This window comes from Saimiri boliviensis, chromosome 4 (assembly GCF_048565385.1).
Source record: "Saimiri boliviensis isolate mSaiBol1 chromosome 4, mSaiBol1.pri, whole genome shotgun sequence".
Lineage (NCBI taxonomy): Eukaryota > Metazoa > Chordata > Mammalia > Primates > Cebidae > Saimiri > Saimiri boliviensis.
In genome coordinates this window covers 79,407,007-79,424,422 of record NC_133452.1, presented here as the reverse complement: position 1 = coordinate 79,424,422, position 17,416 = coordinate 79,407,007, and the positions used below count along the sequence as shown (strand labels likewise).

The 17,416-nt window shown below is 44.4% G+C and overlaps 1 protein-coding gene across 1 annotated transcript in view; it reads right to left on the bottom strand.

Annotated features, from left to right (window-relative positions):
* Positions 1-11,706, bottom strand: part of GABRR2 (gamma-aminobutyric acid type A receptor subunit rho2) — a 62,398-nt gene extending 50,692 nt beyond the window's left edge. Inside the window, exon 1 of the mRNA XM_003922933.4 lies at positions 11,464-11,706. Within this exon, the coding sequence (XP_003922982.3) occupies positions 11,464-11,576 (113 nt within the window). The 5' untranslated portion in view covers positions 11,577-11,706. The remainder of the gene's footprint in view (positions 1-11,463) is intronic.
* Between the last annotated feature and the right edge of the window lie 5,710 nt (positions 11,707-17,416).

Sequence of the window (17,416 nt, the reverse complement as noted above, 5' to 3'; positions counted from 1 at the left end):
AAACAAATTTACAGGAAAAAACAAACTCCATTAAAAAGTGGGCAATAAATGGGCACAGTGGCTCCTGCCTGTAATCTCAGTACTTTGAGAGGCCAAGGCAGGCAGATCACTTGAGGTCAGGAGTTCGAGACCAGCCTGGCCAACATGGTGAAACCCATCTCTAGGAAACAAAATTTAGCTGGGTGTGGTGGTGTATGCCTGTAATTTCAGCTATTTGGAAAGCTGAGGCACGAGAATCACTTGAACCCAGGGGGCAGAGGTTGCAGTGAGCCAAGATTGCGCCACTACATTCCAGCCTAGGCAACAGAGCAAGACTCCATCTCAAAAAAAAAAGAAAAGAAAAAAAAGTGGACAAAGGACATGAACAGATGCTTTTCAAAAGAAGATATACACTCAGTCAACAAGAATATGAAAAACAAAAGCTCAGTAACACTGATTATTAGAGAAATGCAAATCAAAACCACAATGAGATACCATCTCACCTCAGTCAGAATAGCTATTATTAAAAAGTTAAAAAATAACAGATTCTGGTGAGGTTACAGAGAAAAGAAAACATTTATACACTGTTGGTGGGAATATAAATTAGTTCAACCATTGTGAAAAGCAGTGTTGTAAGTCCTCAGAAAGCTAAAAACAGAACTACCATTCTACCTACCAATTCCATTACTGGGCATATAACCAAAGGAATACAAATTATTCTCCCATAAAGACACATGCATGTTCGTTACAACACTATTCACAATAGCAAAGACATGGAATCAACTTAAATGTTCATCAGTGACAGATTAAATAAAGACAGTGTGGTATGGCCAGGTGTGGTGGCTCATGCCTGTAATCCCAGCACTTTGGGAGGCCAAGGCAGGTGGGTCACATGAGACCAGGAGTTCTCTGGCCAACATGGCAAAACCCCATCTCTACTAAAAATACAGAAATTAGTTGGGCATGGTGGTGTACGTCTGAATCCCAGCTACACAGGAGGCTGAAGCTTGAATCCTAGAGGTGGAGGTTGCAGTGTGCTGAAATTGTGCCATTACACTCCAGCCTGGGTGACAGCGTAAGACTCTGTCTCCAAAAAATATATATATAAAAGGAAAGAAAATGTAATACACATACACCATGAAATAATATGCAGCCATAAAAAAGAATTCAATCAGCTGGGGGCAGTGGCTCACACCTGTAACCCCATCCCTTTGAGAGGCCAAGGCAGGCAGATCAGATCATTTGAGCCCAGGAGTGCAAGACGAGCCTGAGCAACATGGCACCACATCCAGCTACTTGGGAGGCTGAGATGGATGAATGGCTTGAGCCCAGGAAGTCAGAGCTGCAGTGAGCCATGATCACGCCACTGTTCTCTAGCCTAGGTAACAAAGTGAGACCCTGTCTCACAGAAAAAAAGCATGAGATCATGTCATTTAGCCAGAACATGAATGGAACTGGATGGAGACCGTTATTCTAAGCAAACTAACACGGGAACAGAAAATCAAATACCGCATATATTCTCACCTCTGAATGGAAGCTAAGTGATAAGAACATATAAACACAAAGAGGGGAACAACAGACACTGGGGCCTGCTTGCACATGGAGGGAGGGAGGAGGGAGAGGGTCAGAAAAAATAATGATTGAGTACTGAGCTTAGTACCTGGGTGTCAAAATAATCTGTGCAACAAACCCCTGTGACATGAGTTTACCTCTATAATGAGTCTGCATTTATACTCTTGAACCCAAAATAGAAGTTTTAAAAATAAACAAGAATCTCACCCAGAATAAGTAAATAAATAAATAAATACGTTTGTGATGAGAAAAAAAAAATGATTGTGTTGAGTAGTAGAAGATCATGATTTTTAAAAAATTTCTTGGCCAAGTACAGTGGTTCGCATCTGTAATCCTAGCACTTCAGAAGGCCCAGGCAGGAGAATGGCTTGAGCTTAGGAGTTTAAGACCAGCCTGGGCAACATAGCAAGATCCCGACTCAAAAAAAAGTGATTAGCCAAGCATGGTGGCACACGTCTCTCGTCCCAGCACATTGAGAGGCTGAGATAGGAGGATTACTTGAGCCTGGGAGGTTGAGATTGCAGTGAGCCATGATTGTGCCATTGCATTCCAGCCTGAGTAAGAGAGTGAGACCCTCTCTAAAAAAAAAAAAAAAAAAATCATGGTGTTATAAGAATGGTTTTGTGATAAATACACTTCTAAGACAAATATAGTCAAAAATTTCAAATGCTGGTTTTATCTTTGCCAAATCTGATGCTTCTTACTTCAGTCCAGGTATGCAGAACCCATCCTGGGGCAAACCCTCCACGCTGAAAAAGACAATTCACAGCCAGTGGAGGGAGTTGCTCTGACCACCCAGCTGGGTGGTGCACCCAGAGCTGGAGCCCAGGACACAGCCCTCATCAGTCCTTCCTCTAAAACAGGTGACAGTGAAGGAGTGATTCTCTCTTCTCTTTCACACTCACTCTATCCAGATGATTTTCTTTGCCACAAGTGCACACTAAAGCAGTCAGATCCACAATGTTCTAAAGCAATTGTCTGCTGACAGTTATTACTAAACAAACATAGAAAAAAAAGGAAAGAAGGAAAAAGGAGGAAGGGAAGGAAACTTCACACAGCCAGGTTAATCCACAGTACCTTACCTGTTCCTTTCACAAGGCTTTTGGTTTGTGCCTGGCACTTGAGTTACTTTGTGTACGTGTCTCACTTAGCCTTCTAAGAGTGTTAGGCCAGGGTTTATCTCTGTGTCCATTGCACTTAGCGCAATGCCTGGCGTGTAGCAGGCATCCAGTAAAAGGTAGCAGCATGACCACACAAACAACTAGGAGAAATTTAAACCAATTCCATTCTAGTCCATTTGCTCAACATCATCTGTAACCCAGATGCTTCTCAGCCTTAACTGCACTTCAGGATCACCTTGAAGGGCTTTTAAAAATCTTGATGCCCAAGCTGCACCCCAGACCAATCAAATTCACCTCTCTGGGGCAAAGTCCCCAGCTATTCCCATGGGATCAAGGCTGAGAATCACAGTCACTCCAAACTTGGTGTTTTTTGATCTTGCAATACCTTAATAATAACTCTATCTGGCTCTGTGTTTTGCTGGCTAGACCTATGATTCTCAAACTTAGCTACATATTGTAATCAACTGAGGAGATTTAAAAATCACTGGTGCCTAAATCGCACTCCTAGAGATTTGAATTTGACTGGTTGGGAGGGAGGTCTCAGCACTGGAAATTTATTGAAGCTCCTGGGTGATTCTAAGGTACAGCAACATTTGAGAACCACTAGGATAAGCCTTAATCCGATGCCTTTGGTGGCATCCTGAGAGCTGCCCAGGGCACATGTTGGTGTTGACCATTTAGTAGCAGCAAGTGAGGAACTGCTAACTCACCCACTGAAGAAACCAGGGCCCACCAGGCCTGTGACTTTGTTTTGTGTAGCATATTGAAGGTTTTTAGATCAATGGAAATTTGGTTTTGCGTGTTTTTTGTTTATTTACATGTACCTCTATTTTTTTTTCTCCCTATTCTTATCACACTTCATTCACTTTTCTTGTTTTTTTTTTTTTGTTTTGTTTTTGTTTTTTGAGATGGAGTCTTGCTCTGTTGCCAAGCTGGAGTTCAACGGTGCGATCTTGGCTCACTGAAACCTCCGCCTCCTGGGTTCAAGTGATTCTCCTGCCTCAGCCTCCTGAGTAGCTGGGATTACAGGCACCCACCACTATGCCCAGCTGATTTTTATAATTTAGTAGAGACAGGGTTTCACCATGTTGGCCAGGCTGGTCTCGAACTCCTGACCTCTGGTGATTCACCCACCTCAGCCTCCCAAAGTGCTGGGGTTACAGGCATGAGCCTTCATTCATTTTTGAGAGCAACAAGTGTGTTTCCTGTTTAAACTCTAAGAGGGAAGTGATGGTTTCCTCTTTTGAGGTTCTGATCTTGGAGACATCCTCCTATGAAATCCGTCTTAAGTTTCATTCCCTACCGGCTCTGCCCAGATGGCATAATTTCAATGGGAAGTCTAAAGCTACACTGATCAATAAAATGGCCACTAGACACATATGGCTGTTTCAATAATGAAAGCTAAATAAACTAAGCTGGTGGCCTAAATTGCCATCAACATGCTGATGTTCTTAAATCCCTACCCTCTACTCTCAACCTTTATATCTGACCACCTAATTGAGTATCTAGAGGCATCTGAACTCAATGCATGCATAGCTTGCTCTGGGCCACACTCAGTTTGAAGTGGCATAGGATGAAGGATAAGTGGGCATTAGATGAGAAGCAGGATGGGGTGGGATGTGCGGTGGGAATGAATGAAGAGGATGAAGCTGCAGGAACAAGCAGAGGCCAGGCCAGGCCAGGCAGAGCCTTGAGAGTCATGTTAAGAATTCCGTTTTTATCCAAAGGGAATGGGAAGACAATGAAGGGTGTCAGGCAGATGGAAGAGGAAGTTATGATGAGATTCACCTTTAGACAAGCCCATTATAGCTTCACAGGCCAAAGATGAAATAAATGAATATTTGGTTTTTCAGTTACACTAGCCACACATATGTGTTCAACAGCCCATGAAGCTGGTGGCTACTATACTGGACAGTGCAGCTATTAACCATTTCATTACATCAGCGTAGTGTGATCATAAAAAATTAAATAACATTTCCATAATCACCAAAAGTTTTATTGTTTCGTACTAGTATAAAAGTTGGCCTGCCTGCTCCAAACAGATTCCCCTATAACCCAGGGTTTTCCAGTTTATAGCCCTACTTCTAAAACTGCCTGGCCCAGCTTCTCACTGTTGCAGACCTCCCAGTCATTTCCCCGCTCCTGTGAGGGCTCAGAAACTACCTGCTTCTCGTTCTCTCCATTTAATTCCTCCCGTCAACCTTGAAGACGCCAACATGCACACAGACAGTCGTCCCATACCCTGGCTGCACAGTTTTCCAGTTCCTAGATTCAGATTGATTTGCACAACACGTTTCCATAGAGCACCTACTCCGTACAGACACACGTTTCCATAGAGCACCTACTCCGTGCAGACACACGTTTCCATAGAGCACCTACTCCGTGCAGACACACGTTTCCATAGAGCACCTACTCCGTGCAGGCACACGTTTCCATAGAGCACCTACTCCGTGCAGGCACACGTTTCCATAGAGCACCTACTCCGTGCAGGCACACGTTTCCATAGAGCACCTACTCCGTGCAGGCACACGTTTCCATAGAGCACCTACTCCGTGCAGGCACACGTTTCCATAGAGCACCTACTCCGTGCAGGCACACGTTTCCATAGAGCACCTACTCCGTGCAGGCACACGTTTCCATAGAGCACCTACTCTGTGCAGACACTGCTCAAGCCACAGGGAGGGCATATGTTCACGGTCCTCACAGGGCTTCCAAACTGGTCTGGGAGGTGGACGATAAACCAGTGGACAGGTAAATCACGTGACAAAGCAGGGTAAGGAATAGGGAGTTACAGGTTGGAGTGGAGGGATGTTTAGGTGAGGTGACTGGTGATTCCTCTGAATCCTGGGAGGAGTCATGAGAGGACCTGAAGGAAGTGATTATGAGCGAGAACAGCAGAGCAGATGTCCTGAGGAGAGCCTGACTTGCGTGAGGACAGCCTCCCATCTGGCAGCCATCTTACCCAGCCACTCTCACATCTGCTTTCCAAACTCACCCACCCTCTAGTCCTTCCACCCTGTTGCCCTCCCCGTTGCCCTGCCCTGTTTGCGTAGCATCCAGACATGTCGCTTGTGAGGTAACTGAGGCTCAGCAGAAGTGCCCCTTCTCACAGAGCCCTTTGAAGCCTGCCCTCGTGCCCCCTCACCACAGCTTCCTCATTCATGCCTCATTCCCATCAGTGTTCAAACTGGATGCAAGGCTCTCCTGCCTGGAATTAAAACTAAGCAGAAAACCCATCTAAACCCCACCTTCTCCTCTAGCTCTCAATTCATGCAAAATGCATTGAATGTGATGGCAATATAAATGTGTTGGTTATATTCTTTAAACATTTCCTTTTTTAAAAAATGTTGAAGACTTTTTTATTTTTTAGAGCAATTTTAGGTTCGCAGCATAATTGAGCGGAAGGTACAGTTTCCATGCGCCCTCTACGCCTAAACATGCATGGTCCCCCCACCACCAGCATCCCCCACCAGGGCGGTGCTCTTGTTACAGCTGATAATCCTGCATTGACACAGCATTAGCATTAGCACCCAGTTTGTCAGCCTTATTTTAGAGACAGGGTCTTGCTCTGTCATCCAGGCTGGAACGCAGTGGTGTAATTGTAGCTCACTGCAGCCTCAAACTCCTGAGCTCATGTGATCCTCCCACCTCAGCCTCCTGAGCAGCTGGGATTAACAGGCACATGCCACCATGCCTGGCTAATTTTTCTTCTTCTTCTTCTTTTGTGTAGACAGGGTCTCACTATGCTACTCTTGGCCTCAAGAGATCTTCTTGCCTCAGCCTCCTAAGCTGCTGGGATTGCAGGCATAAGCCACCACTTTCAGCCTAGTGTTGATGTTCTCTAGGTTTGGACAAATGTATAATGATGTATATACAACATTATGGTGGCATATAGAATCTTTTCATTGCCCTAAAAGTCCTTACCTTTCCACCTAAAAAAAAATTTCTTCTCCCCACTCAGTAAACAATTAACTCTTCCAAATAGCCATGTTCCACGGGCTGCTGGCGCTGGATCCAAGCCCTTTTGCCTATTTATGCCCAACCCCAGGTCCTAAAGGTGCCCTTGCTGAGGTCTGGCTTCTTTGCAGCTCCAGACAGGAAGGTCCATGCTTCTGCCAGAAACCATGTCTTTCAGGACAAGGTACTCTGGTTTTCCTCCTACCTCTCTGACAGGCCCTTCTCCATGGTAGCCTCCCCTCCTCTTCCCTTAAATGCCGATATCCGCAGGACCATCTCTGAAATGCCGGTGTCCCCAGGACCCTGTCCCAGCCATCTTCTCTCTCTACCCTCTCTTTGGCAGACTCACCTAAGCTGGTGGTTTAAATTGCCATCAACATGCTGATGTTCTTAAATCCCTACCCTCTACTCTCAACCTTTATATCTGACGGCCTAACCCAACATCCCTAATTGAGTATCCTAGAGGCAACTGAACTCAATGCATGCATAGCTTGCTCTGGGCCACACTCAGTTTGAAGTGGCATAGGATGAAGGATGAGTGGGCATTAGATGAGAAGCGGGATGGGGTGGGATGTGTGGTGGGAATGAATGAAGAGGATGAAGCTGCAGGAACAAGCAGAGGCCAGGCCAGGCAGAGCCTTGAGTCATGTTAAGAATTCCGTTTTTATCCAAAGGCAATGGGAAGACAATGAAGGGTGTCAGGCGGATGGAAGAGGAAGTTATGATGAGATTCACTTGTAGACGAGCCCACTGTAACTTCACAGCAAAGTCCAATTTAACTTCCTCCCCTATGGCTGAAATACAGGACCTCCGTCCAGCCCCCTTGAGGCATGTGTGGTCATGCTTTGTGCTGCCAAGGAGCTTTCACACTCACTGATCTCTTCCTCAAGCCTTGCCTCCGGGAGTCAATGGAGGCCAGGCCTGGGTCTCTGGACAGTGACTGTATGAGGGGCCACGTCCAGACACCCCAGGAAAGATGCTCCAGGAAGGCAGATGAAGAACTCAGCCCGAGGGCTTAGCAGATCATGGACATTAAACCGGAAGTGCAACTGGCTCACTGCCCCTCTGACTCGCAGGGAGTAAATCCCTCCTGGTCAGCACAGTTTCCACATCCATTTAGGGAAAGGCTTAGAGGCATGGAAATCCCAGAATGCCACCACCCTGACAAGAGAGACTTAAATCCCACTGCCATTGAGGGCCCACAGTTTAAGGGATCAAGCCACTAAGATCCTGAGCCTCGGGTTATTTGCGAGAGCCATATGTTCTCCATTCATCCTTTCACAGGAGATGGCCACCCCGCCTGGACAGCCTTGGCCTCAGACCCTAGACTCCTGAGCCCCCGCCCACCCATGCAGGGTAGCCAGGACCTTCATGGAACCTCAAACCCAGCCTTTGGGTGAGGGGCGAGGGAAGAAGAAAAATGGATCCGCTATGCCTTTGGAAGCAGGGCTGGTGTCGTCGTATTGTGGTTTTTTGGCAATAGCAGCAACCAGAATAACCAGGCCTTTGTGGATGCCCCTCCTCTCTGTGCAGGCCCTGAACTGTGGATGTTAGGCAGACCTCACCCCATTCTCACATCATCCCCCTCTTCAGCTGGAGAAACTGAGGTTCAGAGAGACCAGGAAACATTGATAAACGGTGGCAGAACCAGGTCTGAATCTGATTTTCCTGAATTCCCAACTCCTTTTCCTTTGCCAAGACCCTGAGCAGCAGATAAGGGTCACTGCATGGCTGGAAAGCAAAGCTGCTGCCACATCCAGTGAAACAGAACCACGATGCAGACCCAGGAGGGATGGCCAAGGCAGGGGTACCGAGGAGGCAGCAGATGGGGAAGGAAGCTGCAGAGGGGGCTCCAGGTTGAGACCCGCAGGGGCCCGACGGTGCTGTCCAGGGCACAGCTCAGACTCCCACAGCCCAGAGTCTGGTTTATTCTTCAGCTCTCAAGGGAGAAGGGCTTCTCTTGGCAAGAAAGAACAGCAATCGTGTGGTCAGGAGGAGTAGGCATAAAGTTGGGAGGCTGAGAGCTGGGAGAACAGAACGAAACCAACAACAGCCAAGAGGAAACAGACTCGCTCCACAGACATTCAGTACATAGAGACAAAAAGCAGCAGAAAACAGGGACCGGTCTTTGTAAAAGCAGCTGCTGGGCAGAATCATTGTTCTGTGCGCATACCTTGGCGGGGTGAGGCAGGGAAGGCTTCCAGGTTCGAAGGGGTTTTCACAGTGTGCATGTGTGAGGGTGACCCTGTGCACTGCGTGTGCCCGTGAAGCCACACATGCGGTGTGTGTTATGTGTGTGAGTGTGACCGTGTATGAGAGTTTGTGGGTAAACAGGACTTCTAAGAAAAGGAGCTATCCTAAAGAGAAAAAGCACCCTAAGACTGTAATCAGAAAGGGTCACAACATTTTATTCTTTCTTGTTCGTATAGCTTGAGCTTGCGTGTCAATAATGAAAGTAATTTGGAAAAATAAGTCAGAGGCTTGGCTGAAATGTTCATAGGGAGGTGTCGCCCCACTGACCGTCTGACTGTGTGTGTCCTTGTGGATGAGAAAGGCTGAGAACCACGTTCCCTGTCCTTTTCCCCAGCCTCAGCTCAAGAAATATTTTACTTCCTTGTAATGTATGTGTTCATCTTTTCCCACTTTAACACCTCATCGGCTGGATTTAAACAAAATCTTCTTCCCACTATAAGTCAGAGCCCAGCTGTGCCCAGGCTCATGCAGGGGACTGGGAATGAGACTGTGGTCTTCTGAGGAAAAGTGATGGAGGTGCTGCAACAGACCCCAGCCGAGTGGGGTCCCCGAGCGCCCCTGAGGGACTTGTGCTGAACCCCCGTTCTCAGGGAACAGACAGTTTGGAGCACATTTTCCTCCAGTCTAAGTCAATCAGGAACCTACATGCTAGTCTTGGGAAGCCACTAGCAGGCCGTGTGACTTACTCATGCCTCTGAGCCATTTCAGCAGCTGTCATGAGTTGATTGGGCAGTTTCCCAGTGTGTGCTCTGTGGAGTAGGAATCCCACAAGACAGTCCAAAACTCTGGATTTTTTAGTTGTTGCTGAGAAACACTGCACAATTTATCCCCCTCTTCAAGATTCACAGTGCCTATGTGCATAACAAAGGTTCTAGAAGTTCTGCTGGAAAGACATCTGTTGGAAATGGTCTAAACCAGGGTTTTCCACGCTTTGGTAACCCTGGAACCCCGTTTCACTCAACAGCCATTCACATTTCCAAAAATTAGAGCTTAGGGGACTTGCTGGGCCAGAGGACCTCTAAGGCTCCTTCCAGTTTAACAGCCTGTTGTTCTGACAACACAACTAGGATGCGTGTTCCAGATCAGGACCTCTTTCCCATCCTTCTGGTGGGTTTTGATCTGTTTGCCTTCTGCTGAGTAAGACTAGGCCCCAGAGAGAGTCATTATAGTCTGGGAACAGTGGCTCATGCCTGTAATCCTAGCACTTTGGGAGGCCAAGGTGGGTGGATCACTTGAGTTCAGGAGTCTGAGACCAGCCTGGCCAACATGGTGAAACCCCAACTCTACTACAAATATAAAAATTAGCCAGGCATGGTGGTGCCCGCCTATAATCCCAGCTACTCGGGAGGCTGAGGCAGGAGAATGCCTTGAACCCAGGAGGCCGAGGTTGCAGTGCGCCAAGATTGTGCCACTGTACTCCAGCCTGGGTGACAGAGAGAGAATCCATCTCAAAAAACAAAAAAAGAGAGAGTAATTACCTCTCCCAGAGCAGCAATCACCCCTGGGATAGTGGAAATAGGGGCTGTAACTCTTATTTATATTCAGTTTTTTTCCTAAAAATAAGTCAATTAAACTTTAACTTAACATACATATTTATAACAGCACATGTATGTAATCTGTAAGTAAATATGCATGTATTAGAGATACAGTTTCAAAAAATTATTGACAGCAGTGCATGATCAAAAATGTTTGGAGATCACTGACCTAGAAAATGTGCCTCAATATATTAATTTATATTCAAAACCACTAGTTTATCTGATGCTTAGTAGAATGGAAAATAAATGTGTAACATGCCACACATGGCATTTATATCTTAGCTGCTTGTTCTTTTCTTATCTCCATGTCTAACAGTCCTTACTTCTACTTCAGGCCTGGAGTATCATGCTTCATACGTCAATTCAAAATAAACTTACTAAGGAACTTAGATTAGTAAGGTAATGATTTTGAATGCAGATCCTGGGCCAGTATTTCTTGGGAATGTCTCCATTACATCGTGAAATGGCATTCACTGTTGTCCATACATACATTTCTGATAATTAAGCAAATTTCTGAACACCTCTTCTAAGATTCAAAACAGCTAAATGAAACCCAATATCATTATAAAGTTATTCTCTAGTAAATTTAAGGAAGAGAGTATTTGAGGAAGACAACTCCCATATACATTTTTTCTTAATAGTTCAGCCTAGGCTCCTATATACAGTTCTCCCCAAAATACTTGAGTGTAATTATCTAGCAAGTCACCAGTTGTGAACTTTGAGAAACAAAGCAGCACAATGTGATTTGTACAAAGAATGATTTTGCCCACTAAGTCTCCAACTGTTTATATTTGCCTCAAATCAAAATGCTTTGGCTGAATACAGGCATTAGAATGAAAGTCTCACCCCAGTCCAGTTCTGCCCTCAGTGCTTGTGATACGTAGAGTCTGTGTGCCCAGGGAGAGGCTGAGTTCAGCGAAGTAGCTGTGTTCTCATAGGGCGACATCACGATAGGACCTGCAGCCCCCCTGGGGAACCATTCCACTGTGCCACTGCTGTGGCTACCATGCAGGGTAACCTCCCTCCTCTCCCACCCATGGCTTTACCTTGGCTTAGGCGTCTCCACCTGCCCTGTCCATCGCTTCCTCTTGGTCTTTCTGCTCTCCACGAGAACCATCAGGCAAAACAAGAACAAAATGAGTCTTGTAAAATAAGGCATTTTGTGGACGTCTGTGAGGCAAAAAGCTGCTTTCCAGTAGCCTGTGGTGGAGTAAATCCCCCCCGCCCCAGCTTGACCATTGATCCGTCTGCTGCCTCCTGATGGGCTGCTCAGAGGGGCTGTGAGGGCAAGACTGGCCAGGCCGGTTGTCCTGATTTACTATTCGATACTGATGCCCCACTCACCCCCTCCACTCCAGGCCATGACACAAACACCAGGCTTTGCCCTCCCTGCTGATTAGTGATTGGCCATTAGTCAAGAAGTTTGTCCTCTCGTGAAATTCTGCTTCCGCTGAATCCTAGAATAGCTTTGGCTAAAGCTGTTATATAAAAAAATTAAATCCTTTGAACATGCCAGCTTTGTGCTGAGATTATTGATCCATCTTCTGGCTGCATAAAACCAGTCTGTTCCATCTACCAGGGTGTCAGCTTGGATTCCAAGTAGATTTGCAGGGAGGACTTGGTGGACGTTTAGATGGGTACATAAATGTGTTCAGGAGATGCTGAGTAAACATGAATGACCCGTTTCCTTACGGTTGATTTATTTATGGAGCTAAGAGAATATGCTTTACCTATGAGCAAGGGTACTTCCTTTCTCACAAATACAGATCAATTTTTTCCAGCAAAAACATCAAAGCATAAAACACATTTTTAGTTTAAAGGATGGCATAAATCAAAGAATTCATAACTATATGTTTTTTTTTCCTACAATGAGCATTAAATTAACTCTTTAACCCTAAAATGTATCAAATCAAACATCATAAATTAGGCTTAATTCCTATCCTGGGATATGGAATTAAGCACATTAGAATTGTAGAGATACATGTGGTTATGTCTAACCTACTGAACAAAATAGAATATGTTTAAAAACTGCTCACTGCTTGCTATGTCCTGGTAATGTAAAAATTCATGGTAGAACCATAGGGAGATGAGGGTGGAGATCAGAAGGTGGGATAGCTGTAAGTGAAACTGAATTGGGATTTTACTATGTATAAAAGACAGAATCAGAAGAAGCTCTTTGATTCCTTTAAGCAAAGTGAGACGGCATGATCCACTTTATTTCTTAAAGAATTCCTAATTGAGATCAGTTGGATCAGAGAACTTACGGTAACAAAAGAGAATGAGGTCCTGCTCTGAGGAAAGGGAAGAGGGGAGAAGAGAAAGGAAGACAGAGGAGCGAGATACTCAAGTTAGTTCAGAGGTAGCATACATTTGGTGCGGGTGCAGACAGAGTAGGAGGGGTGTGTGTGTGTGTGTGTGTGTGTGTGTGTGTGTGTGTGAGAGAGAGAGAGAGAGAGAGAGAAAGAGAGAGAGAAGTCAGCAATAGCATCAAGGATTCTAGTGTGGAGGTGGGTTTGGTGGATGGTACCACCATTAACTGATATTTATTAGAGGTGGACAAGTTTGATGGGGAGATGAGATCAATTTTGACTTGTGGTATTTGAGTCTGAGGGACCTCTGATGCCCGGTAAGAAGCTAGAGTATGGGCCAGGCACAGTGCCTCACACCTGTAATCCCAGCACTTTGGGAGACCAAGGCAGGTGGATTACCTGAGGTCAGAAGTTCAAGATCAGCCTGGCCAACATGATGAAACCCCGTCTCTACTAAAAATACAAAAATTAGCCGGGCTTGGTGGCATGCGCCTATAATCTCAACTACTCAGGAGGCTGAGGCAGGAGAATGAACCTGGGAGGGAGAGGTTCCAGTGAGCCAAGATCATTCCAGCCGGGGCAACAGAGCAAGACTCCATCTCCATTAAAAAAAAAAAAAAAAATTAGAGCGTGAGCCTGGAGCTCAGGAGAAAGGTCTAGACTAGAGAAATAGATATGGTAGATATAGAGCTATAGAGACCAAGCGAAAGTTTTCCCTTTGCCCCATAAAGGATCACTGAAAAATTGACTGACAAAAAAGAAAAGTAATAGGAGAAAAGGCATACAAATTTGTTAACACAGGGGAACATCACATCATGATTATCCAATTACCCAGCATGAAACAGACGTTTATATGCCCTTTTTCATAAGGAAGAGATGGAGGATGTAGGCAGTTCTTTTGAGGGACAGCTTCCTGCATAGCAAAAGAAACAATCAACAGAGTAAACAGACAACCCACAGAGTAAGGAAAAATCTTTGCAAACTATGCATCAAAGGGCTAATATCCAGAATCTACCAAGAACTAAAACGACAATAACAACAACAACAACAACAACAAAACAAGTAACTCCATTAAAAAGTGGGCAAAGGATAAGAATGTTTTTCAAATGAAGACACACCAACAGCCAACAAGCATATAAAATAAAATGCTCAGGGCCGGGCGCGGTGGCTCACACCTGTAATCCGAGCACGTTGGGAGGCCGAGGCGGGTGGATCATGAGGTCAAGAGATCAAGACCATCCTGGTCAACAAGGTGAAACCCCATCTCTACTAAAAATACAAAAAGTTAGCTGGGCATGGTGGTGCGTGCCTGTAATCCCAGCTACTCAGGAGGCTGAGGCAGGAGAATTGCCTGAACCCAGGAGGCAGAGGTTGCAGTGAGCCGAGATCGTGCCATTGCACTCCAGCCTGGGTAACAAGAGCGAAACTCCGTCTCAAAAAAAAAAAAAAAAATGCTCAATATAACCATCAGAGAAATGCAAATTAAAACCACAGTGAGGTACATTTTGCACTAGTCAGAATGGCTATTACTATAAAGTCTAAAAACAAAAGATGTTCACGAGAATGCAGAGAAAAGGGAATACTTGTATGTTAGTGGGAATGTGAATTAGTACAACCTCTATGGAAAACAGAATGGATAGTTCTCAAATAACTAAAAATAGAACAACAATTCAGCAATCCCACTATTGGGTATATACCCAAAAGGAAAAAAAAGCATTGTATCAAAAAGATACCTGCACTCATATGTAACAACAGAGCAGAAGCTTCACCATCTTGGACAAACACCACCATTTTAAGTTTCACTTGATTTTTTTAAAAAACCTGCCTAAATCCAGCCCCAAAACATCAGCCTAATGGCTAATGTCTGAATAACCAGAAACATTCCAAGCATAAGCTAAACTCCACTCTGACCAGAAACATGCCAACTTAGGATAGCCTCCCCTCTAACCAGAGACATTCCAACCCCGCAATAACCTTTCTTTTATATAGAAACATTCCAAACCTATGATAAGCTCCCCTCTTCTTAAATTCCTAAATATCCTTAGTCTATAAGAAAGAACACTCCTGACCAAAATCAGCCAGAAGCCCTTCTCAGATTTATTCTTCAAAATAAACCTGTTTTCGACTGTTGAGCCACGTTTCATGTTTCTTTCCTTTTTCTTTAATTCTTACAATATGTTTATCACAGCACTATTTACAAGAGCAAATACGAAACTGATGCGCTGCCTCCTGCACTAAGGAGGCAACTTCCATAGCAAAGACATAGAATCAACCTAAGTGTCCATCAACAAAGGATTGGAAAAAGAAAACATGGTATATATTTATGCCATGGGATGCTACTTAGCCATGAAAAAGAATGGATCACATCTTTTGCAGCAATATGGATACAACTAGAGGCCATGATCCTAAGCAAAATAACTTAGAAAGTCAAATATTGCATGTTGTGTAAGTAGGAGCTAAACAATGGATATACATGGACATACCCAGTAGAATAATAGAAATTGAAGACTTCAAAAGGTGGAAGGGTGGAAGGGGGATGAGGGTTGAAAAATTACCTATTGGAGGCCAGGTGTGGTGGTTCACACCTGTAATCCCAGCACTTTGGGAGGCCGAGGAGGGTGGATCATCTGAGGTCAGGAGTTTGAGACCACCCTGGCCAACATGGTGAAACCCCATCTTTATTAAAAATACAAAAACTTAGCCAGGCAATGTGGCAGGTGCCTGTAATCCCAGCTACTCCGGAGGCTGACAGGAGAATGCCTTGAGCTGGGGAGGTGAAGGCTGCAGTGAGCCAAGATTGTGCCATTGACTTCAGCCTGGGTGACAAGAGTAAGACTGTCTCAAAAACAAAAAGCAAAAACAAAAATTACCTATTGGGTACAGTGCTCACTAATTGGGTGACGGGTACACTGAAGGCTCAGATATCACCACTATGAAATGTATATGCACGTAAGAAATCTGTACTTGTACCCTCTAAGTATATAAAGATAAAAGAAAAATGGGATCTAATTTAACTAAAGAGCTTCTGTACAGCAAAAGAAACATTCATTAGAATGAACCGTCAACCAGCAAAATGGGAAAAAAATTTTGCAATCTACCCATCTGACAAAGGGCTAATATCCAGAATCTACAAAGAACAAAACAGATTTACAAGAAAAAAACCCATTCAAAAGTGGGTGAAGGACATCAACAGACACTTTCCAAAAGAAGACATTTATGAGGCCAATAAACATATGAAGAAACGTTCATCATCACTGGTCATTAGATAAATGCAAATCAAAACCACATTGAGATACCATCTCACACCAGTTAGAATGGTGATCATTAAAAAATCTGGAGACAACAGATGCTGGAGAGGATGTAGAGAAATAGGAACACTTTTACACTGTTGGTGGGAGCATAAATTAGTTCATCCATTGTGGAAGACAGTGTGGTGATTCCTCAAGGACCAGAAATAGAAATTCCATTTGACCCAGCAATCCCATTTCTGGGTATATATCCAAAGGATTATAAATCGTTCTATTATAAAGACACATGCACACATATGTTCACTGCGGCACTGTTTACAATAGCAAAGACCTGGAACCAACCCAAATGCCCATTGATGATAGACTGGACAAGGAAAATGTAGCACATATGCACCATGGAATACTATGCAGCCATAAAAAAATGATGAGTTCGTGTCCTTTATAGGGACACGGATGAAACTGTAAACCATCATTCCCAGCAAACTGACACAAGAACAGAAAAACACCGCATATTCTCACTCATAGGCAGTTGTTGAACAATGAGAACACATGGACACAGGTAGGGGAGCATCACACACTGAGGTCTGTTGGGGGCAAACAGGGGAGGGACAGCGGGGGATAGGGAGAATGGGGAGGGACAACATGGGGAGAAATGCCAGATATTGATGACAGGGAGATGGAGGCAGCAAACCACATTGCCATGTATGTACCTATGCAACAATCCTGCATGTTCTGCACATGTACCCTAGAACCTAAAGTGCAATTTTACATATATATAAATGATAATGCTGCTATATTTGTTTACAAGTTTGCATATACATATGTTTTCATTTCTTTTGGACATTGTATGTGGCAGTGAAATTGCTGAGTCATGGTAACTTTATGTTTAACTTTTTGAGGAACTGCCAAATTGCTTTTCAAAGTGGCTCTGCCATTTTACCTTCCTACTAGCAGTGTATGAGGGTTCCAGTGTCTCCGCATCCCCACCAACACTTCTATCTGGCTTTTTTGTTCTGACCATCCTTTTGAGTGTAAACTGGGATCACTGTGGTTTTGATGTGCATTTCCCTAGTGACTAAGGATGCTGAGCTGCTTTTCACATGCTTAGTTGACATTTGTGTATCTTCTTTGTAGAAATGTCTATTCAAATTGTTTGCCATTTTAAAATCAGGTGATTTCCTTTTTGTTACTGAATTGCAATTCTTTAGATATTTCAGATGCAAGTCCCTTATCAGATATGTGATCTGCAAATATTTTCTCCTATTTCGTGTTTTTTCCCTTTCTTAATGCTGTTGAGATGCAAGAATTTATTTTGATGAAATATAATTTTTCTTTTGGTTGCTTGTGGGTTGTTCTGTTTTGCTTTATTTTGAAGAGACAGGGTCTTGCTCCGTGGCCCAGGCTGGAGTGCTAGAGTGCAATGGGGCTATCATAGCTTGCTG